General features: G+C 36.5%; 1 protein-coding gene across 8 annotated transcripts in view; it reads left to right on the top strand.

Moving 5' to 3' along the window:
- LOC105488529 (intraflagellar transport 80) overlaps positions 1 to 24,790 on the top strand; it is a 186,634-nt gene that overhangs the window by 54,570 nt on the left and 107,274 nt on the right. For 4 of the 8 annotated variants that reach the window (XM_071091184.1, XM_071091185.1, XM_071091179.1 and 1 more), the window contains exons 2-5: positions 14,137 to 14,221; positions 17,076 to 17,295; positions 21,233 to 21,343; positions 22,909 to 22,977. In XM_071091184.1, the coding sequence (XP_070947285.1) occupies positions 14,183 to 14,221; positions 17,076 to 17,295; positions 21,233 to 21,343; positions 22,909 to 22,977 (439 nt within the window). In that variant the 5' untranslated portion in view covers positions 14,137 to 14,182. Of the gene's footprint in view, positions 1 to 3,980; positions 4,073 to 12,516; positions 12,649 to 14,136; positions 14,222 to 17,075; positions 17,296 to 21,232; positions 21,344 to 22,908; positions 22,978 to 24,790 lie in introns of all 8 variants that reach the window. The other 4 variants (XM_071091186.1, XM_071091178.1, XM_071091181.1 and 1 more) reach the window with 2 other exon arrangements.

Genomic DNA, 24,790 nt, shown 5'->3' with positions numbered 1-24,790 from the left:
AGAGTCACAAGAAATAAAGACTTTTGGTTGATTGTTGCCAATATTTTGGACATCTCATGAAATTAACAGAGTTTAATTACAAAGAGAAGCTAGCCTACCTGGAGAAGACTGGGTTACAATCATTTTGGAAAGTATTGCTATAACCAGGTCTTATCTTCCTAGTCTAAAATAATCTGCCAGTTATCTCTATTTGCAATTTCAGGCAGTCTTAGAAGGAAAACCTCACTTTTTACATTAGAAAAAAATTATACCCCACAGGAAGAAATACGTTCAAAGAGAAAAATTGGAATTACAGTCTTAATTTTCAATTCTTTAAGTGCAAGGTTTTTTCATCATTTTAATAATACGTGTTTTGTTTGCCTTCTCATGTCATAACATTTCAGAAAGGCTGAAATTAGATTTCTCAGTAAATATTTTAAAAGATTAAGTTTGTAATTGTAAATATTTAGATAAATTAGATATTAACTAATATGATTTTATGTAAGTATTGTATAAATATTTAGATTATATTGTTCAAGATTAATAGATATAGACACAGTGCAGATAGAAGTGAATATTCCTCCTGATAATATAAGCCCCTTGGTATATTAATGTTACAGAAACACACATAACTTATCACCAAAAACCCAGGAAGCTAGAAGGCAGAACAGCTCTTTTTTGGAAATGTTATATTGAAAGATAAGTATGTTTTTATTCTGTAGGTTGGAATTCTGGAAAGATATATTCAACAAGCAGTAGAGGTACAGAGTATGGCTTAAGAGAGAAAATAAAATGGGTAGTGTTATAAGAATAACTGGAACACTAAAATAGGTTAGGTTTTTAAGATTGTAAGTGGAGAGAAGTTAGCACCAGACCAAGGATATTAAGAAAATGTTCATTTTTAGAATGTAAGAAGAAATAATTACAGTAATATCTAGGATAGGACCCTCTTGATTACAAGTGACAGAAAACCCAATCCAAATTGTCTTGAGAAAAAACAAATATTGTCTCCTATAACTAAAAAGTCAGGTGACTATAACTGGATTGAGGGTTCAGACAAAGACACAAGGGTTTGGTTTCTTTCCTTGCTTTGAACTCCACTGTGTTGGCAGTATTTTCAGGTTCCGTATGATAGTCTCTAGCACCTTTAGGTTCTCCCCTTGCTGTGGTAAGATAGCTACAGCAATTCCAGCCTCATATCTTCTAAAATTAAAATCCAAGGGGGAATGAGAGTTTCTTTTCCCCAGCATTGATTTGAATAAAAGTCCTGGGCCACCTGTGAAACAGTCTGTGCAAAGGGAATGGAATGCTCTAATTGGCTTAAGTCTGGGCCTCATGCCACATGGGCTAACAGTGAGGAAGTGGTTGTTGCAAAGAGAAATTCTTTTTAGGTAGGAAAAGAATGAATATACATATGCAGGGTGAAAAAACAACTTTCACAGGAAATACTAACATTTATTAAGTACTTACTATGTATAGGGTACTCTACTGGACACTTTACATACTTTATCTCATTTAGTCATTATAACTAATTTGTCAGGTAGGTATTATTAGCCTCATTTTACATTAGAAAGAAAGCAAAGTATAGTATCTTCATGAAGATAAGCCAGGTGAGAGTTTTAATAAGAAGGGATTCACGTGTGGAGAATGGTGATCTTATAAAAATATCATTTATTAGGGTTTTGTAGAAATGCAGAAATGCATAAAAATTGGGTCATAATCCCTTTCACTCAGATAATCCTATATTAAATATATAAATGGATAGATTAAAAAGTACTGTGAGCATTGTTAAAAACTTCAAACAGAACAGAAGTATATAAAATTAGAATTTAAAGCTTTCCTTCTCATCCCAGTGCCCCTACTCTTTTAGAGGTCTCCATTATTAAGTGTCTTGCATATCTTCCCAGAAAAATGTTTTGGTATCCACCAGCTTAAATATATCTCATTTTTTGTTTTCACAAAAGGAATTGAATTATATAATACAGCTGTATATCTTGCTTTTGTCATTTAACATAGACATCTTTCTATATCAATATGTACAAGTTCATCTCATTTTTAAAATAGTTTTTTTTTTTCTTTTTTGAGATGGAGTCTCACTCTGTCACCCAGGCTGGAGTGTAGTGACAATCTCGGCTCACTGCCACCTTCACCTCCCGAGTTCAAGTGCTTCTCTTGCCTCAGCCTCCTGAGTAGCTGGGATTACAGGCACCTGCCACCACATCCAGCTAATTTTCATTTTTGTTTGTTTGTTTATTTTTGTTTTTGTAGAGATGGGGTTTCACTATGTTGGCTAGGCTGGTCTCAAACTCCTGACCTCAAGTGATCCACCCACCTCAGCCTCCCAATATGCTGGGATTACAGGTGTGAGCCACCATGTCCGCCAAAAATAGTGTTAAAACACAACCTTCAACTATATCAGCTATGTGATTTTTAAAAAATGTTAGTGGAATTAAAAGTGTGAATTAAAGGTGACTACATACTTTTAAATTTGTGAATCATATAGTTTAGTGGTTAGAATTTATTAGACCACCCCACAGAAGAATTGTAAGTATAGCCAATAAGAATAATACTGAAGTATGGCTATTAATCATAGCTAGAATTTCAAGGAAACGTAAATACCACAGCATTTAGCAAATGCATACAGGAATTGAGATGGGGTGGGAGTTGAAGGTCTTCACTAATTAAACCACGGTTGTCCAACCCACGGCCCGTGGGCCACATGTGACCCAGAACGGCCTTGAATGCAGCCCAACACAAATTTGTAAACTTCCTTAAAACATTATGAGATTTTTTGTGATTTTTTTTTCTTTAGCTCATCAGCTATCATTAATGTTAGTGTATTTTATGTGTGGCCCAAGACAATTCTTCCTCCAATGTGGCCTAGGGAAGCCGAAAGATTGGACACCCCTAATAAAGTAAACTACTGTACTGTTTCCTGTGGTTAAGCCTTTGAGTCTGTGCCTGAAAATGGTGAGCCTGCTTCTCTATCTTTTCTACCATGCAAGAGATCTCAGCTCAAGTCTGCAAGTTCTGTGATGGCACCAATCTGAATAAAAGGCTTGCCTTTCCCCTTTCTCCTTTCTCTATTGGAGAAGAGACACAGGAGTCTGGTCAGAGCTATCAATTTAGGGGACTGTTGATAAAATCTGTACTTCTTTTAATAGGACCTTGGTTAGTAATAAGCCAGCCTGCTGTCTCTATTAACTAGTATGCAAGTGACCCAAAGAAAACTTGGTATAAATATGCTTGTGATCTAGTTCTTAAATTTCTTATCTATCCTTGACATTCTTGTTCACTACTAGAGATATTTCTGCCACTTCTTATCTACAGGTACATTCTTGTTAACAAGTCATGGTCTCCCTGTTTATCACCTAAAATTTTTCTTATTGTTAGTGCTTTTACCTCTTAGTTTTATTTCCTAAATCTAATTCTTTTATTTTCTTTTTTAAAAACCATCTGTTTTACAGTTCAGTGACATTAAGTATATCCACAGTTGTGCCACTGTCACATGCATTCATTCATCTATCCATCCACAGAACTCTTTTCATCTTGCAGAACTCAAACTGTACTCATTGAACAATAACTCACTATTCTCCCTTCCCCTAGCCCCTGGCAGCCATCATTCTACTTTTTGTTTCTATGAATTTGACTGCTTTAGGTACCTTATATAAGTGGAATCATATAGTATTTGTCCTTTTTTACTAGCTTTTTTCAATTAGCATAATGCTTACTTAGGTCTAACTCTTAATTATATTTTCCTGATTTTAACTCTTCCATATTATAAACACATATATCCACACAGGGATGTAAAATCTATAAACATTTAAATTTCTAATTTTTGATAGTACTTACAGAGTTCTGTAATGAACAGATTTGAATATACAGTCTCAGACTATGATGGTTTGACATGATTTATATTGACTTTATGACGGTGTGAAAGGGAAGCACTTTTCAGTAGAAACTGTCTTTAAATTTTGAATTTTGATCTTTTTTTGGGCTAGCAATACATGATATGATGCTCTCTTGGGATGCCTGGCAGTGGGCAGCCCGCCACAACTCCCAGTCAACCACATGATCATGGCGTAAACAACTGGTAAGTTATAGTATGCAACTATAGGCTAATGTGAGTGTTCTAAGCATATTTAAGGTAGACTAGACTAAGCTATGATGTTTGGTATGTTACGTGTGTTAAATGTATTTTTGACTTAATGATATTTTCAACTTATGATGGGTTTCTTGGATATAACCCCTTTGTAAATTGTTGAGGAGCATCTGTATATCTTGGTGTACATTCATATGTGTAGAGTGAATTCCTATGACTAGCAATTATTCCCAGTGTATATTGCTTATATGATACTTCCTTTGCATCAGTAGCTTCTAGTTTAAAATATGGCATAGATCGTAGATTTGGCAGAGCCTTAGTTTTGTTAATATTTACCTGTGTTTCAGCTATAAGGAAGTGTAGAGAGGAAATAATTTGTTTTGTATAATGGGAAGAAGGACTCATAAGACATGGAATTCCCCAAACATAGGAAATGCAGCACCAATTGACCTACCCTTCAATAATGTATGGAAGTATCTGTTTCTCTGTACTGGCCAACTGGGTTTTGGGTATTTTGCATTTGGCCACTCGGAGAACAGAACAATGTATCTGGTGGTTTTAATTTTCATTTCTATAATTATAATTGAGGCTGGGCATTGCTTCTTGTTTCTGATTGCCCATAACCATCTTTATGTTTCTACGAACTATGGATCTGTACATTTAAAAAAGTAAAAGGTACCCTATTATCAGTGCCCTTGATCAAATGATTTCTAAGGGGACTGTGCTCTCTTAGTTTTCCTCTGTTTCCATGATATTGCTAATCTATCCCTGTCCACTGGGCCCTTTGCTTCCAAACTTATTGTTTGCTTCCAAACATGCTAAGGTGCACCCTAATTTAAAAGGCCTTCATAGCTATAGCTATATTTCTTTCCTTTAACCCCTATACTTATATACTTTTTAACACACACACGTATATATATATATACAGCATATTAATACACACACATACTACTACATCTATCTGTCTACACTTACAGATCTTTAACCTCTGCACTTATAAGCTGTGCCTACTGGCTTCATATTTTCTCCATTTGTTCATTGGACAAACGTTTACTGAACACTTACTGTAAGGAAGGCATGGTTCTAGTTGCAGGGGATTTTTGGGTGCACAAAACAGACAAAAATTTCTGCCCTTATGGAGCTTACATCTTAGAAAGGGGCAACGGTAAGTAAAATACATAGTATGACAGACAGACGTAATAGGGTATACAGAGAAGGCTTTACTGAGAAGTGACTTTTGGGCAAAGATATAAAGAAGGAAAGGGAAGTAAGCCATACAGCTCTCAGGGGATAGGGATTCCAGGCAGGATATGGTAAATACAAAGGCCCTGAGGCAGGAGCATGCTTGAAAGAAAAGCATAGATGTCATTGTGGCTGGATCAGTTTTAGTGAAAGTGGAGAGAAGCAGAAGATATTGTCAGAGAAATAATGGGTATATTACTCAGGGCTCTCTAGAGAAACAGAACCAACATGGGGTATATACTGCATATAAAAGTCATATTTACACCATATGGTAGTCTCTTAAGTGTGCAGTAGTAATATATCTAAGAAAAGAATGTACATAGCTTAATGAAAAACTACTGTATTGCTAAAAAATGCTGATACTCATCTGAGACTTCAGTGAGTCATAATGTTATTGTTGGCTGAGGATGTTGCCTGGATGTCAATGGCTGCTGACTGATTAGGATGGTGGTTGCTGAAGGTTGGGGTGGTTGTGGCAGTTTCTTAAAATAAAACAACAATAAAGTTTTCTGCCACCAGCTGCATTAGCACCTAACAAGAGAATCAGGATGTCATTTGAAACTTTGAAGCCAGGCATTAACTTGTCCTTTCTAATTGTGAAAGTCCTAGATGACATCATCTTGACTGTTTCATCTACACTGAAAACCTGTTGTTTAGTGGAACCACCTGATTTCATTAATTATCTTAACTAGATCTAGATAACTTGCTGTAGCATCTAAGTTAGCACTTGCTGCTTCACTTTTTGCCTTCATGCTATGGAGAAGGCTTGTCTCCTTAAATCTCATGAACCAAACCCTGCTAGCTTCGGACTTTTCTTCTTCAGCTTCCTCACTGAGATTTCTCAGCGTTCATAGAATAAAAGAGAATTAGGGCCTTGCTCTGGATTAGGCTTTGGCGTAAGGGAATGTTGTGGCTGCTTTGATCTTCTATTCAGACCACTAAAACTTTCTCTATATGAGCAATAAGGCAGTTTTACTTTCTTATCATTCGTGTTTTCATTGAAGTAGCACTTTCAATTTTTTTCAAGAACTTTCTCTTTGCATTCACAACTTGGCTGTTTGGCACAAGAGACCTAGCTTTTGGCCTCTCTGGGCTTCCAACATGCCTTCCTCACTAAGCTTCATCATTTCTAGCTTTGGATTTAAAGTGATAGACCCTTCTCTTGAATACTTAGAGGCCATTGTGAGGTTATTAATTCACCTAATTTCAATATTGTTGTGTCTCAGAGAATAGGGATGTCTGAGGAGAGGGATGGGGAAACGGCCGGAGGGTGGAGCAGTCAGAACACACACAACATTTATCCGTTAAGTTTGCCGTTTTACATGGTCATGCTTTGCGGTGCCCCAAAGCAATTAAAATAGTAACATCAAAAATCACTGATCACGGATCACTGTGGCTGATATAATAATAATGAAAATGTCTGAAATATTGCAAGAATTACCAAAATGTGATACAGAGACACAAAGTGAGCACATGCTGTTGGAAAAATGGTTGATAGACTTGCCCAAGGCAGGGTTATCACAAACCTTCAATGATATATGATATATTATATATAAGATAATATATAAGATATATATTGTATATACATATATTCCCCATATAAAATCATAAATACATAGATCTATCTGTCTGTATATAGAGGGAGAGTTTAGGAGTTGTCTCATGTGATTGTGGGAACTGACAAGGATAAAATCTGTAGGGCAATGCTGTCCAGTAGGTTGGAAATTCAGATATGAGTTGATGTTGCAGTTTTGAGTCCAAAGGCTGGAAACTCAGAATTTCTGTGTTGTAGTCTGGAGGCAGAATTCCTTTTTTGTGGGGGAAACCTTGGTCTTTGTTCTTAAGGCCTTCAGCTGATTGAATGAAGCCTACCTACATTATGCAGGGTAATATGCCTTATTTAAAGTTAACTGGTTGAAAATGTTATACTCACCTGTAAAAAAATACCTTTACAGTAGTGTTCACCCAAACGACTGTGCACCATAATCTAGCCAAGTCGTCACATAAAATTAACCATCACAATGGAAATCCAGATTAATAAGGGCCTTGGACAACATTGTCAGAACTTTGTTTTCACTCTGGGTGAGATAGGAAGCCACTGAAGAGTGTTCAGCAGAAAAGTACCATGGTTTATTTAATCTAATTTATTTTTTTTAGAGACAGGGTCTCACTGTGTTGGCCAGGCTGGAGCTCAGCAGCATGGACATAGCTCAATGTAACTTTAAACTCCTGTGCTCAAGCAGTCCAACTGCTTCAGCATTCCCAAGTAGCTAGGACTACTGACATTCACCACCATGCCTGGCTAATTTTTTATTTTTTTGTAAAGAAGGGGTCTCACTATGTTGCCCAGGCTGGTCTTGAACTCCTGGCCTCAAGCAGTCTTCCTGCCTTGGTCTCCTAAAGTGCTGTGATCGCAGGCATGAGACATTGTACCTGGCTGTGGTTTATTTTAAATCAGTCACATTGGCTGTTGTGGTGAGCATACATTGTAGAGTGGCTCAGAGGCTAACTAGGAAGCTGTTGTAGTAATTCTGGTTAAGAGAACATGGCATCTTGGATTGCGGTCATAGTGGAGATGGTGAAATGTTTTACATTTTTAAGATAAAGCCAACAAATGTTTTTATTTACAAGTTGGATTTGGTTTATGAGAGAAGAGTAAATGATGACTCAAGTTTTTGGTGTATGTAACTGGAAGAATGGAATTGCCATTTACCAACATGGGTAAGAATGTGGGAGGAGCAAAGTTGGAGGGAAAATCGGGTTTGATTTGGATCTTTTTAAATTTGAAATGTCTGTTAGATATTCAAATAGAGTTGTCAAATAGATATAAAAGTCTGGGGTTCAGTGGAGAGATACGAACTAGAAATATGAAATTAATAGTTGTCACTATATGGTGAATATATTTACATTCATATTAAACCATAAAACTGGATGAGTTCACCATGGCAGTGAGTGTAGATATAGAAGAGGTACAAGGACTGAGCCTACCATTTAAGGCTGGGGATATTAGGAGAAATTAACAGAAATTAACATTTGGTTATTTCCTCTGTAATTCTCTGTAGTTCCTTTCCCTCCTTAAACTGCTAGTGAAGTAAATGCCAACACCCTTATCAAGATTGAAAAGAAATCCCATTGAGTTCCATATGCTGCTAGAGGACTGCCCCTTTTTCCTTATGAAAGTCTGTATCACTACCGCCTAAGAGAGCAGTTCCAAGAAGGCTACAGTTTAAATCGATTAGCCACCTTTTCTCAAGAGACATTTGGGACTACTATGTCTTACCTTACATCCCTGTTTACCTCAGTCTCCACATTCAAGACTCTTAATTCCCTGTATTAGTTTGTTATTAGGATTAGCTGTTGATGACAGTAACTTAAATATGATGCAACTATTCTCTGTCACTTAAAACTTTGATGGTACAGGATTGATGTGATTTTCCACAAGGTCAGGAATCTTGGCTCTTTTTTATCTTGCTGTGTTATACATGGCCTTGATGGCATGGCATGGGAGTGTCACTCTTTCAAGTTTTTATTTCAATTATGCTGTGATTTTATATAACTTTTTTTTTTTTTTTTTTTTTTTTTGAGACAGAGTCTTGCTCTGTCGCCCAGGCTAGAGTGCAGTGGTGCAATCTCGGCTCACTGCAACCTCCACCTCCTGGGCTCCAGCGATTCTCCTGCCTCAGCCTCCTGAGTAGCTGGGATTACAGGTGCCTGCCACCACGCCCGGCTAATTTTTTGTATTTTTAGTAGAGATGAGGTTTCACCATGTTAGCTAGGATGGTCTCGATCTCCTGACCTTGTGATCCACCTGCCTCAGCCTCTCAAAATGCTGGGATTACAAGCGTGAGCCACTGTGCCCAGCGATTTTATATAACGTTTATAAGAAGTAATGAAATGGGTTCCTTAGATAACTCACTGTGAAATTAGGCAACATGAACTTAGGTACTATTACTGTTGGGCAGTGTATCTGATGCAGGGCAGGCAAGCTCCAAAACGGGCTTAGCCCAGGAGTGTTCTTGGCATGGCCCAAGAAAGAATTCAAGGGCAAGCTCGTGGTGTTATAGCAACTTTTATTGAAGCAATAGTGTACAGCAGCAGCAGAGGTACTGTTCCTTGTGGAGCAGGGCTACCCCATAGGCATTGTGCCCAGAGGAGCAGCTCAAAGGCACTTCTGCAGTCATATTTGTGCCCACTTTTAACTATATGCAAATTAAGAAGTGAGCTATGCAGAAATTTCTGGAAAAACAGGTAACTTCCTGGTGTTACCATGGCAGTGGTAAACTGATACGGCACACTGATAGGCATGTCTTATAGAGAGGTGCTTTCACCCCTTCTGTGTTTTAGCCAGTACCCAATCTGGTCCTGTGTCTGAGCCCTGCCTCTGGAGTTGAGTCCTGTCTCTTACCTCATTTCTACCCCTCACAGAATATAAAATCCAGATTGGGCCAGTAGGTTGATGATATTATAATAGCCACTGTTGGTTTCAGTATTATTAATGCCTTGGGTGGCCACACCTAGTTTCAAGGGCAGCTAGGAAACATAGTGTTTGTTCTAGGTGGCCAGATGTACAGCGAAACTTCAGATTCCTATACCACAGAAGCAGGGATGAAGGCATATTGCACGATAGCCAGCTGTTTCTACCATCTTCAACCATCTATCTTAAACCATTAGTTCTTCACCATCTAAATTTTTTTAGACCTCACAGTGTGTCATTAGCCAAATCAGTGTCCTTAGCTTTTATTCTGAATGATCCCTTTACTCTCAAAGTCTAACCTAAATCTGGTTGTTTCCTAAGGAAACTGCTTTTCTTTTTTTTTTTTTTTGAGAGAGTTTCACTCTTGTTGCCCAGGCTGGAGTGCAATGGTGAGATCTCGGCTCACCACAACCTCCACCTCCCGGGTTCGAGCAATTCTCCTGCCTCAGCCTCCCGAGTAGCTGGGATTACAGGCATGCACCACCATACCCGGCTAATTTTGTATTTTTAGTAGAGACAGGGTTTCTGCATGTTTGTCAGACTGGTCTCGAACTCACGACCTCAGGTGAGATCCGCCTGCCTCGGTCTCCCAAAGTGCTGGGATTACAGGCATGAGCCACCATGCCCATTGCTGGAAACTGCTTTTCTTACAGATCTCTCAGGTAGAAGCTATTTTGCCTCCCAAACTCCCATACGTCAGAGTCTTATCTCTTATTACTGTATCTGGACACTTGATTCTCTTTCTCCTTCCTCTCTAAAATCTCCTAGTCCCTTTGAAACAAGTCCTACCAGATTGAACCATTCTCTGCTGTGCTTTTATGCGGTCATCTGCATAGCTCTTTGCTCTTCCCTCATTCAATGAATATTTTAGCATCTGGCTAATTGTCCTTATCTCTACTACTCTCCTTGTCATTATCTTCAGCGATTTAAAATGTCCACAAATAAATCCCTGGCCTGTCAGTTCCTTGACTTCAGCCACCCACTTTAACAGTCATAACCCATCTTATTGTTACCAATATCTATACTGGCTCTAAAATCTGTTTTAAGTATCCCATTGTCTATCTCCACTTGTTTTTGCTAGTTAACTTCTTCTGGAATCTTAATGCTAACAATTCTAAAGACTCAGTAAGATTTCCAGGCCATTGAATCTACCACTTTTTCATGGTATCTTTGGCAATTTCATCTTATTCCATGGCTTTGAATATGATGTTTTTGCTGACAACCCTCAAGTTGATATCTAATTGATATATGCAACTCCAACTTCCCACTTGACTCCAGACTTAACTATATTATATCTCATTTCTCTTTAACTTTTCCATTGGGTTGTCTAATAGAAACCTTGTACTTAACATATCCAAGACAGAATGTTTGATATCACCCTTTCCATCCTGTTTCTCAGTCTTCCTCATTTCAATAAATGGCAACTCCATTCTACCTATTGAAACTTTATAGTCATTTTTTACTACTGTTTTTCTTTTTAATTTTTTGAGACTGAGTCTTGCTCTGATGCCCAGGCTGGAGTGCAGTAGTGCGATCTCGGCTCACTGCAACCTCCACCTCCCGGGTTGAAGCAATTCTCCTGCCTCAGCCTCCTGAGTAGCTGGGATTACAGACATGCGCCACCACGCCCAGCTAATTTCTGTATTTTTAGTAGAGACAGGATTTCACCATGTTGGCCAGGCTGTTCTCGAACTCCTCACCTCATGATACGCCCACTTCTGCCTCCCAGAGTGTTGGGATTACAGGCGTGAGCCACTGGGCCTGGCCACTACTGTTTTTCTTAAACTCAATTCACCAGCAAATCTTCTGGAATCTTTCCTCAAAATATATTTAGCATATGACTGCTTCATGCTGCTTATACTATTGCCTTGCTTGTCCTTCTTTATCTAAGTCACTTTCATTTCTCTTCTGGATTATTGAAATCCCAACTGGTCTTACTGCATCCAGTCTTATTCATTTTCCCTCTGGATAGGCTCTTTATTGTATACCATCCATCGCATCCATTTAAAATGTAAGTCAGTTCATATTGCTTATTTGCTCATAACCTCTCCACTGGCTTCTTGGTTCATTCAGAAGAAAAACTAAAGCTTTTATTATGACTTTCCAAGGCCCTGCATGTTGTGTCCCACCCTCTCCTTCCCTAATTTCCTGCCAGTCCTTCACTCATTTTATTTTAGGCATACTGGCCTTCATATTCTGACTTAACTTTAAAAGAATTACTGGCTGGTGTATTTAGAATAGTTTGTAGGGGTAAATGTAGGAATAGGAAGATCAATTTTGAGGCCACTGCAATAATCGAGGCAGGGGATGGTGGTGGCTTTGGATTATGATGGAGGTGCTGAGAAGTGACCAGATTTGCTGTGTATTTTAGTGGTTGGACTCAGATTTTGTTGCACATTTTTTCCTCTCAAGCCTCATAAATGTTGACCCATACTGGACCAAAAACAACTTATACTTGATTTTTAGTAGCAAAGACATAGTTGCTGCTACTTGCTCCCTATGTAAAGTTGCAAAGTTACCTATACCCTCAAAATTGTCTTTCTATTATCTAAACCTAGCCCCTGCCCCAATACCACTGGTTAGTCAGATCCTCGTGATCAATCCCTTTAGGCAGATAAAAACACCTCAATGCAGCATTCAGGCAGTTCTGCACTTCCCCAAATTGGCTATGTTTTAACATTACTTTTCTTTTATTCCCTTATTCAATCCCACATGAAAGTGCACATGTCATTCATACAGATGGACTCAGATAAATGGAATGTGTGAGGATGATCGTTAAGGGAGAACCTTCCCAGTGTTAGAATGCCATCGTCTTACTTTCTCTGATTCCTTGGCATGATGTTTCTGAATGGTTAGTGATTCCTTTCTTATAAAAACCATACTGCTTCTACTATTTATAGAGGATTATTATTTATTCTCGTGAGGAATTATCGTAATTATTAGGGATTTCGGCAGTTTTAGGTTTTCTGATGTAGAATCCATCATGTCTTTTAAGTTTCTGATTTTAATAGTATATTCAGTTTTTATGTGTATTTTGTTATCTATTGTGTTTTCATTTCCAGAAGCAAATATTTATCCGCCTTTCTTCTTTTAAAATCCTTATAAGCTGAGTAAATTTCAATTATCGTGAAAAAGCAGCATTTCATAAAATGTTATTAGTCTTTTTTCCCCTGTCTAATCAGAGGGGACCTGATGGAAGAGGGAATTTGGAGGAAGGTGGAGAACTCCTAAAGACCAAAAAAGTGAACCTAGGAAGTGTTCCTAGGAGACATTGTATTTTAGCTCTGGCTGTGCTACACATAGTTTCATACTTTTGATATTCCACAGAAATCACCTTAAGGGAACTGGAAGAGAAAGAAGTGAAAAGAGTACTTTGAAATACAGCTTTATTTAGCACCTTGCTGATCTAAAGGTTCTTGGATTCATGAGAATGAGAAATTATCTAAGGGAGGCCTACTGAATTCTCATCTATAGTCAGTACCTCCTTTGATGTAGTTAGCAGTAATTTTCAACTTAGTAAAGAGGATTGTTTCCCTTTAATTACACTTTCATTTGATTTATATTTGCCTATTTAGGTTAGTGATGCTACTCAGAAAGAATTCTGTAAATGTAAATCATACTCAGACAATTTAGCATTTTCTTGATTTCTAGCTTTTTTTTGTGTACGACAACTATATTCATAGCAATGATTTGTGTCTTCTGATGATATGGCTATTTGGGGAATGTTATTCTTCTTTTCCTAAGTTTTTATTTGGCAATTACACTGTGATTTTTACATAACTTTTATAAGCAGTTTATTACCTCTTCCTTAAATAAGTCACCTATTTTTCACATTGTCACTGTAGTAACCGTAACTGTTGGGCAGCGTATCTGCCCCACTGCAGAATGTCAACCCCAGATTGGGCCACTAGATTTATGATGTTGTATTTTTCCACATGGATTCTAGAATTGTAGCTGAGCCAGTCAGACCTTGGATATTTATATCCAGTAGACAAGACCAAAATTGATTTGCAATTGAAGAGTTCCCAATTTGTGGAATTTTTTGATATGATCACAGGACATGGAAATTCTTTACCTGACCAGATTTACCTAGTGGTGTTCTGCGTAGGACTGTCTCAGGCAGGTTTAGAGGACTCCTGGGGTTCAGCCCAAGGCTCTGCATCATCCCTTGGTAGGATTGGCACACCAACTAGTTTTCTTTTTCTTTCCATGTACTTGATGTCAGAAGGACTGAAGGTGCTCCTTGGGGTGCAATGATGTTTTGTTTGCTTTTTGTGTGTGTACATATACATTTGTTTTTAATGCTGACTTTATATTTTCTCTCCTTTTATTTTTGCAGTAAATACAATCAAGTGGCATCTTAAATTTTTGCTGGAAGTGGAGTCATGAGACTGAAGATAACTCTTTTAAAAGAACCAAAGCATATCCTTTTAATGGTTGTAAATCTTATGGATTTTCTTAATTATAGTATTGTTAAAAGTTTCTCTATTTTATATTCTAGTTGAAGAATAGATGTTTTTTTAATTTCTTTAGTAGCTGTTTATCTAAATTGTTTTAAAATATTTAAGATCATGTGTTTTAGGTAATTCTCCAAAGTGAACCATTTGCTATAAATCTTACTTTCAAATTCTTATTGACATTTTTCTTATTTTACTTAAGTACTATACTTAAATACTTAAAAACCGGTTTTTGTTTACTTTAGTAGGGTCTTAAAAAGAAGCTTTTTTTGTTTTGTTTTTTTAGACGGAGTCTCACTTTGTTGCCCAAGCTCGAGTACAGTGGTGCAATCTCAGCTCACTGCAACCTCTACCTCCTGGGTTCAAGTGATTCTTCTGCCTCAGCCTCATGAGCAGCTCGGACTACAGGCACCTGCCAACATGCCTGGCTAATTTTTGTATCATTAGTAGAGATGGTGTTTCACCATGTTGGCCAGGCTGGTCTCGAACTCTCGACCTCAGGTGATCCACCCGCCCCGGCCTCCCAAAGTGCTGGGAATACAGGCATGAGCCACCATGCCTGGCCAAAATGAAGCTTTTGTAAAACCAAATAGTTTCTTTGCTAGTGTGATCTAGCATGTATTCATTCTGCCATGCTCTATTTCTTTACATTCATGATAAGGTAAAGGACAAGTTGGGGAAATCTGAGCAGTCAGATCCTCATTATTTCACATGAGAAGGTGGCAATTAGTAATATTTTCTCAAACACATGACCCTATATTTTGTCAGCAAGAGTCCCCAGTTATGTGTCAAGGAATTATGACAGGCCCCAGTATCATCATTCTTAGACATTGAGACTAATTCTACTCAAAGCATCCTTTGTAGACTTCATTGCAGGTCTGTGAAAGAATAGATAAAGAAATTGAAAGTAAGGGCTGAGAAATTTTTGTAGCAATTTGACATTGTTATAATGTCCAAATTTTCTAATATTTCATTTTTATTATATCTTACAAAATATCTATCTGCAATGGATTCAAAATAAAGAAAAATCTGGTCCTCCATCAGAACTAGGAAAACACTGATTTAAACATTTGGTCAGACATTTTAAATTGATAGGTGTTTTCATTTATATTATCTTGTCTGCTTATTTAACTATTAAGTGAAGACGTAATTATTTTTATTCCTACTTAAGTCATTTTTACTGTCTTTTCAAAAAAGTGTGCTTTCAAGAGTTCATGCCATACACAATTGTATAGATTTTGACCATGTCTACTGTCTGCTTTCAGACCAAGAAATAACAATGTTTTTAGACTTTCTTGATCTGGCAGTCTTCTCATTTCTCCCATAGTTTTAGTTGACCTATTAGTTTGAAGATAATGCCATGGACATCTAGCATGTACTTACAGCAATTTATATAAGGATAAGCTAATGATATTTGGTTTGCGATGTGTGCATATTTGTTTGTGTGAGTTTTCTTCCTTTCTAGGTTTTACCTAAGCTACTCCCATTTTAGTTTTACCTAACATTCTTTAGGCGACAGCAGTGATAATACAACAGTTTTTTCAGGAATGATCTAGTGTCCTTTTGTTTAGCTTGTGTTTTGAGTTTTGAGTATTGTGGTATCTCTTTATTACCTTTTTGTGCAGACTCTTAAGATCTTTCTATAATCTGTCTTTATTTTTTTTGGTTTCTGCTTAATCTATCATATTTTGAAGTATTAAAAAATCTTGGAACATTCTAGAATAATTAGGCACATTGTCTCTGTTTCCTTTATCATATTATTGCTCAGATAAGACAGTAAAAGTATTGGTGAGAAATGAAGGAAATAAAAGGATTATATCATAACAGTAAGAACAAACAACTCAACCAGGAATAATCTGGCAGTATAGAAATCCAGGTGTAGCAAGAGAAAACATCCTTTGTAAATAACAAACTGAAATGCCTTGTGGGTACACAATTCTGCTAGGGTAAGTACCCTGTCCTGACGGAGGAAGTGAGGGCTACTTGAGCATCTCAACTTACACAGAAATTCTTCTGATAAGTTAGAGCTAAAAAAATGGGTTAAATAAAGTAAAAATTTTAGGGATCATATCTCATCCAGCACTATGCATCTTTTAAGTGAGGTAAATTATAATTGAATTATTTCCTAATTTTAATGTAGGAAAGTTTGCTATTGTCAATTAAAAATAAATGAAGAAATAAAATGAAAAATTTAAAAAAAGTTTGGTGAAATTTTAGTTTCAGCTGTTAAACCATAGGTTCTTTCCTAGGTGAATTGTTATGATAATATGTGATTTAAAAGGATAGCCTACTGTTAGATTTCAGTCTTCTTTTGACACTTGATTATTTTTTCCTTAGCAAAAGAATGCATGCTTATTTTAATAACTTAAATGATACAGATATATATAAAGAAAAAAAGTATAGTTCCCTTTGCTCCCTACCTATCCCCCAACAGTTCAGTGTAGATTCTTTGATACCTTTTGATCTTCTAGGTTTCTTTTGTGTACCTTTTGGCTTTGTTTATGGAATATTGTGTAACACAAGTTTTAAATTTTCATGTGGTCAGATCTTTTCTCCCCCTCCTTTTGGCATCTGGATTTCTTTCTTGCTTTCCATTCTTACAACTGTTTTAATAGATGCTTATTTTCTTTTATATAGAAAAAAATACTAGTCATAAAATGGAAAATACATTTAGAAGCTTGAAAACATTTGACCCTATTTTACTTACACCTTAAAATCTGCATCTGTGAATTACACTTTACTTACACCTTATAATCTGCATCTGTGAATTAAGATTTAAGACTTTTGTTATGTTTTATGTCTCCTTAACATGGTGACACATCAAGAATTAGTAAGCTGTGTGGGCTGGACTACTGCTGAAGAGCTGTATTCATGTAGCGATGATCACCAGATAGTGAAGTGGAACTTGTTAACCAGTGAAACAACTCAAATAGTAAAGCTTCCTGATGATATTTACCCTATCGATTTTCACTGGTTTCCAAAAAGTTTGGGTGTAAAGAAACAAACTCAGGCAGAAAGCTTTGTCCTCACAAGTTCTGATGGTAAGTTTTAAATAAACATTATATACTCACTATTGTATTTAAAAGACTTAATAGTATGATTTATGCTTTGAGTTGTTTTACAAAACTGGTATTTGTGGATCTGCATATTTTTATCCACACATTGTATTTCTTTTCTGAATAGTCACTTGGTTTGTGTATGGGCTATGAAATTATTGTCATGGAAGAAAGTTAATTTAACTGGCATATACCAGGATTGAATATGGGCCTTTGGCATTATTATATATATATATTTTTAGAGACCAGGGTCTCACTCTGTTGCCCAGGCCAGAGTGCAGTGGTGTAATCATAGCTCACTGTAGCTTCAAACTCCTGGGCTAACACAATCTTCCTGCCTCAGCCTCGTGAGTAGCTGGGACTACAGGCACACACTATTACATCCGGTTAATTAAAACTTTTTTTTTGTAGAGACAGGGTCTCATCTTGTTGCCCAGGCTAGTCTTGTACTCCTGGCCTCAAGCATTCCTCCTGCCTTGGCCTCCCAAAGTGCTGGGATTACAGGTATGAGCCACCATGCCCAGCTGGCTTTACTTTTTTAGTACTCTTATGAGTTGAGTTAAGCTGTTCTCATAGTTTTAGTTTCTAAATTCTTCAAATTTAACTTAATATAACCACACTGAAAAGATATACATATTCATTTAGTAAGGTATCTGTTAAAATATATACTTTATTTTTCAGTACATGTTAATTTTCAGTTACAGAGTTGAAGAGTTTTATAATTTGACCGCAGCTTTCTTATTGGTGAATAGAAAGTATGATTTTTTTTTTCACTTTTTAAGGGTATGTTTTTATATTTGTTTTCTTAGAAGTACATGAACTGTTTTCATCTGTGTTATACTTTACCTGCTGTTTCAATTAGGAGTACATTCATTGAAAGTAACAGAAACTTACTAGGCTAACTTAAGCACAGATGGCGTATTTTGGTTCACCTAGCTGTAGGGGTGGATCAAGCACTACTTGCATCAGGTCCCTGTTCTCACCATCTCTTGGGTAGGCTCTTTGCACATGGTGAACATGGTGGTGAGCATGACGGTGGCCAGTAGCCCAAGGCTCATCATACTTCATAAGACTGCTTCTTCCTCAGTATCTTGTGCAGGCAGCTTGCAGAGGGACCCTAAATGAGCTTGGGTCATATGCCCATCACTGAGTCAATCAGTTTAGTCAAGAGAAATGGACTTTGGGAGGCTGAGGTGGGTGCATCATTTGAGGTCAGGAGTTCGAGACCAGCCTGAGCAACATGATAAAACCCTGTCTGTACTGAAATACAAAAAAATTTTAGGCAGGCATAGTGGCACATGCCTATAGTCCCAGCTACTCTGGAGGCTGAGGTAGGAGAATTGCTTGAACCTGGAAGGCAGAGGTTGCAGTGAGCCGAGATTTTGCCATTGCACTCCATCCTGGGTGACAGAGCGAGACTCTGTCTCAAAAAAAAAAAAAAAAAAAAAAGACAATGGGACACTGATTGAGCATATCCAGCCTCAGGCCATCCACATGCAAAGGGAAAGAGAAAGAGAAGAGAAGAGGGCTTTTGTAACCTGAAGATGGAAAGGATGTTAGGCCAAACAATAATATCAGATTACACCTCATTTACCGAGAGACTTGTGGTAGTTTTTTAAAACTTTGTTTTTCAGAAACTTGATTAAATGAGATACATGTGTAAAATCACTTTGTAGAGTGCCTGGCGCTTAGAAGATTGACCCTGAACCACAGCTAGAATTTAATTTACCTCAGATGATAAAGGGAACATTTGACGTAAACAATTTTGATTTAATTTTGCATTTACAGAAAAGTTTTAAGAATCGTACAAACAATTCCTGCAGGTCCTTTATCCAGATTAACTAGTTTAACATTTTGTCCCTTATACATTGGGACAAAGTATTGGCTCTGTTTCTTTTTATACAAACCTCCCTCCCCCTCAACATACACCCTTTTCCTGAAAGATGTGAGAGCAATTTGTAGACATGTACTTTTAACCATAAATACTTCAATGCATTTCCTAAGAATAAGAAGTTTCTGTTACATTGCCACAATTTGTTGATAAAAATCAGGACATTTAACATTGATGCAATACTATTATCTAATCTATAGTTTATATTTAAATTTTAACAATCATTCTAATTTTCCATAGAAATTTATTTTTGCTGGTACGGAATAACATATTGCTTTTGTTGTGTCTCTTTAGCTTCCTTTAATCTGGAACAACTTTTCAGTCTTTTATGATCTTGACAATGTTGAAGAATATATGCCTGTTATTTTATAGTTCTTCAATTTGTTTTTGTCTGATGTTTCCTCATGATTAGATTCAATTTATATGTCCTTAGCAGGAATACTTGGGGCATCAGATTAGGAGATTAATGATGTTGGTTTGACCCATTATTGGTGATGTTAACCTTAATTATAAGTTAAAAAGTTCATGTTCATTAAGTTAATTCTGTAAAGTTACTATTTATTCCTCTTAATAATTTGTGAAAAGATACTTTGAGACTATGTAAAAATATTCTCTTCCTCATCAAACTTCCTCCCACTCTCTTAACGTCTATTAATGACTCTTGGCTGAATCATTTATTACTAAGATGGTTTGCCAAATGCTAATTTTTCCAACTCCATAATTCCTTCCATATTGATTAGTTGGTATTCTACTCCAAGGAAGAGGTTCCTGTCCCATGCCCATATATTTGTTTTTTTTTGGGGGGGGGTCAGATTACACTTGTGGATTCTCATTTTATTTCATAAATATATTATTATCATTTTTAGATTTTGATGTTGAAAGTGCCCCAGATTTGGCCAGTGAGAGCCCCATCAGGCCAGCCACAGTGATTTTTTTTTTTTAATTTTATATGTGTCCTCATCATTTTTTGAGCACTTCCTTGCTGGCACAAGATGTTCCAGGCTTATCTTGTACTTTCTTAGTCCCAGCCCCCAAATCAGCCATTTTCCACAGAGACCTGTTCTTTTTCTGGTGGTTAATGGTATTTAAAAAAACAAGATAACAGTGCTAGCTGTGCTCATTCCAATGGGGTGTATTTGCTTCAAGGCCCTTTCAATGGACAGAGCTAAGAACTGTGAATATAAAACCTTGAAACAAGTAACATAATAGACATATGTATACAGTGCTATGATAAATCAGAGGGACATAAAACTCTGCTGTGATGTGGCCAAGGGAAGGTCAAGAGAAATGTCAAGAAAGTCTTGTATTTAAGCACAGTTTTGCAGTCTTGACTTTTTTTTTTTTTAATAGACTATAAAAAAGCTGGAAAAGGTATAAAGGAGAGGAACCAAAATAGTAAAATGGATAAAATACTTGCCTTATGTAATTTTATACTGTATCAGGAAACAGGTAGACAAAAGCAAGCCACTTAGTTGCAGAAGTTTGTACATATATTGGCAAAAAGTAAAAACACTGTAACTTTAAAGGACATAAGCTAATTATATAAGAGATGTCAGAGAGACAAGTCAACAGTGCAAAGAATAAGTGATACAAGAAGCCAAGAAAGGATCATTTGGTTTCTGAATGATCATTAAGTCTAGTAATATACAGCTGGTAATTTAAAACACTTTCTCATCCATAGGTGTGGCATATTTATTGGCACATTGTTTCTGAATCATAGACATATACCCAGACCATAGGTATTTAAATTATGTTAACTAAATCAAAAGGTTTATGAATTTGAATTTTTCCCTATTTTGAACATATATAATTATTTTGAACCAAGTAAGCATATGCATTTTCAATTTATTTTAAAATATTTAAATAGTTTTGTTTTTGTGCCTATTTTCCAACAGATTTATGTGTGAGATTAAGAATAATTATATTGTTAATATTTGCCTTTATGCCTCTAGTGCCTGTTACTTAGTCTAGTAGTAGGTGCTTTGTTGATTGAATAAATAAAATAGATTTTTCAAATGTAATTTCTTTTAGGTAAATTTCATCTGATTTCCAAATTAGGAAGAGTAGAAAAAAGTATAGAAGCTCACTGTGGAGCAGTACTTGCAGGAAGATGGAATTATGAAGGAACAGCATTAGTTACAGGTAAGTTGTCTGTTAAAATGACTTTTGAAATGAATATTTTAAAGAAAAATTTCCAAAGAAACAGAATATTTTCATTTAGCAATAATGTCTAATAGCATTGTCTGATAGCAAATAATTGGCATAGTGTTGTTCTACACTGCTATATAAATGTTATAATTCAGAATGTTATATTAATCATTTTCTTATGTGACCTTTGGAGACTGTTCTGTCAAAGAAGGCTTTTGGAATGGTCAAATATGGGATAAATAAAAGTTGTAATTCTTTAAAATTTGAAAATTCCAAATATTCTCATTTAACTGACCGTTATCCCCATTCTGTCTCTTTCCCGTCCCCTGCCCTACTCTAAGGATTCTTAACTTCACCTATTACATTAGTTATATATTGCTTATAACAAATTAATCGTTAGTGACTTAAAATAATAAGCATATAGTACCTGATAGTTTCCGTGGGTCAGGGAACAGTTTAGGTGGGTGGTTCTGTCTCACTCAGAGCCTGTCATGAGGTTCTGGTCAAATTGTTGGATGGGGCGGCAGTCATATGAAGGCTTGTCTGGGGCTGGAGGATCCACTTCCAAGATGTCTTACTCACATGGTTGTTGGCAGGAGGCCTTAGTTCTTCTCTGGCTTTGGAAGGAGACCTTAATTAATTCCTTGCCACACACGCATTTCCATAGGCCTGCTTAAGTGTTTTTACAACATGACAGCTGGTGTCTCCCAGTGATCCAAAAGAGAGCCAGGTAGAAGCTACTATATCTTTTGTAGTGCATCCTCAGACATTATACTCTGTTTCAGTTATATTCTGTTAACTTAGCAAGTCACTAAGTACAGCCCACACTGGAAGAGAGGGAAATTAAACTGTGCCACTTGAAGGGAAGAATAACAAAGAACTTGAGGATGTATTTTAAAACCACCATGCCTATACTCTGGGCCTTCTCTAGGACTTTCCTCAGTGAACTGGCACTTCTCTTACTTGTATCTTTAACATCTTTTCCAATGGTTTCTTTATCAGCATGTAAATATGTTCAGATGTCACCCATCTTAAAAATTAAGAAGAAATAGAAATCCCTCTCTTAACAAACAACTCTCTCTACCTGCAGCTATTTTCTTTCTCCCTTTTTCAGCCAAGCTGTTCAAAAGAGTAGTCTATTACCTCACTTCATTCAGTCCCCAGCTCATTGGAATTTGGCTGCAGCTCTGCTTATTACACTGGAAACACTTTTCTTGGAATTCTAAGATGGAGATTGCAGTGACAAAGGAAACATTATTTGTGTAATATAAGTCTTCTAAGATTGAAGGAAATAAAAATTTTAGTCATGAAAGTTAAGCTACTTTGATAAAATCATTTCAAAGTAATTTCTATTAAATGATACAGTTATAAAGTACTCTGCCATTTAATTAAACTGTATCTGAATTTTAAATATGCAGTAATACTCCATGATTTGAGGAAGCCTAGAAAAAAAAGAATATGCAGTAGTATAGATACTGTTAATTTTTATATGCAAATTTAATGTTTAAATTTATTTCCTATAGGTAAAAATACTGATTAAATTTTTTTTCCCTGTATAGTTGGAGAAGATGGGCAAATAAAAATTTGGTCAAAGACTGGGATGCTTAGATCTACTTTAGCTCAGCAAGGTATGTTTTACAATTGACAATTTCGTTTTTGCAAATTATACAATACAAAAATGCCTTAAAGTTTTGTTTTAGAAAAAATCTAATATGGTGGTTGAGACTGACTTTGGTTGAGTTCAAAATCTGTAATCTCTTATTTTTTACACTTTTTTGTCTTGCTTTGCTTGGTACCTGATGTACCATGGTAACGCTATTATTTCAAGCCAAGAACTATAAGAAATACTCAAGGGCTTCTTCTTTATGTTAGTGAATCTCTATAAAGGCAGTTATAAGCTAAATATTTTCAAAAAATAATTGTGAAACGTTTGAAGCATTTCTTATATAGAATGGAATTGGCTGTCTAGTTTAGTAAATCATAGTATGAAAAGACATTGAGTATCTCCTTACTTAAAAACCCCCAATAACTCTTCATAATATTAACACCCCTTCCAAATTAAGTTGTATGTTTGATTTCTATACTAATGGAGGGGAACAGACACACTAAGAATCTGAAATTTGGTAAACCACACTATTTAGAGTAGCATCTTAATTTTTTATGTTAATAGAAAGGAGTGGCCATAAAATCAATCCAGTGGTCCTTCCTGTTAGAAGTTAGATTACATACGATTTTTTTCTGTGTAACAGATTAATTTTCTTAGTTAGATTTTACATAGGAACTGTAAGCAGTTTTAATGTTTACCTGAGCGTGTATCAGCTGATCTTCAGGTTGCCAAAAAACTTGAGGACTATTCCTCAGAACTATTTGATAAAGTCATATTATGAAACATTTTCAATAACTGACTTCCAAAAATTTCCAAATTTTATTTTAAAAATCACGTTTACTTTTAGGATAAGGTTCAAATCACTTGCATTTCTTTAGCTATATATTAACTGAATGTTAGCAAAGGTGACCAGAAATACTAGGTAGTATTTCTTTTCTGAGCTTAAATGTTTGCTACAGATAATCTCAAGGTAGAATATTTATTTATGAGTAGAAAATTCAGAGTTCATAGAAGTAGCCATGGGTAAATTTCAGTTAACAGCAAAAGTCAACTTATTGTTACTTTAGTAATATATGTACCTTTAGAACATAAATCTTACTTTAATCTTCTAGTAGGCAGATGGATGTACCTTTGGCTTCATAGATTTTTCTTTTAAGGCTAATTATTTGACATTCTCAATTTGTGATGAATGACTTACGAGTAATTGACAGAATTCTTCCAGAGATCACTGGCTCTTGGAAGAACTACAGGAATTTCAGCTACTGCTACTGCTGAGACAGTGTGCAGCAGCTGAAATGCTATATCCATTTTTCTTTTCTTTTCTCTTTCTCCTGTCAATTTGTTGCCTATAGATGACACAGATCTTCAGAGAAATTCTAAAAGCCAATGCCACTATCCACCATAGAAGATTTTTCCTTCCTCCCTCCCTCCCTCCCTTCCTCCCTTCCTTCCCTCCTTCCTTCCTTCCTTTCTTTTTTGACAGAGTCTTTGTCTGTAACCCGACTGGAGTACAGTGGCACAATCTTGGCTCCCTGTAACCTACTCCTCCCGGGCTCAATCGGTCTTGCCACCTTGGCTTCCCAAGTTGCTGGGAGTACATGTGTGTGCCACCACACCTGGCTAATTTGTTGTATATATAGATATTTTTTCTGGTAGAGACGAGATTTTGCCATGTTCCCGGGCTGGTCTTGAACTCCTGGGCTCAAGTGATCCTCCTGCTTCAGCCTCCCAAAGTGTTGGGATTACAGGTGTGAGCCACTGTGCGAGTCTGAAGATTTGAATTCTTTCCCGAGATCCTTCACCAGTGCCCTCCCAGTGCTGCTTCCACTTCCTTC

Source organism: Macaca nemestrina, chromosome 2 (assembly GCF_043159975.1).
Source record: "Macaca nemestrina isolate mMacNem1 chromosome 2, mMacNem.hap1, whole genome shotgun sequence".
NCBI lineage: Eukaryota > Metazoa > Chordata > Mammalia > Primates > Cercopithecidae > Macaca > Macaca nemestrina.
Note: the sequence above shows the minus strand (reverse complement) of the source record. Positions and strands in the feature narration are given on the sequence as shown.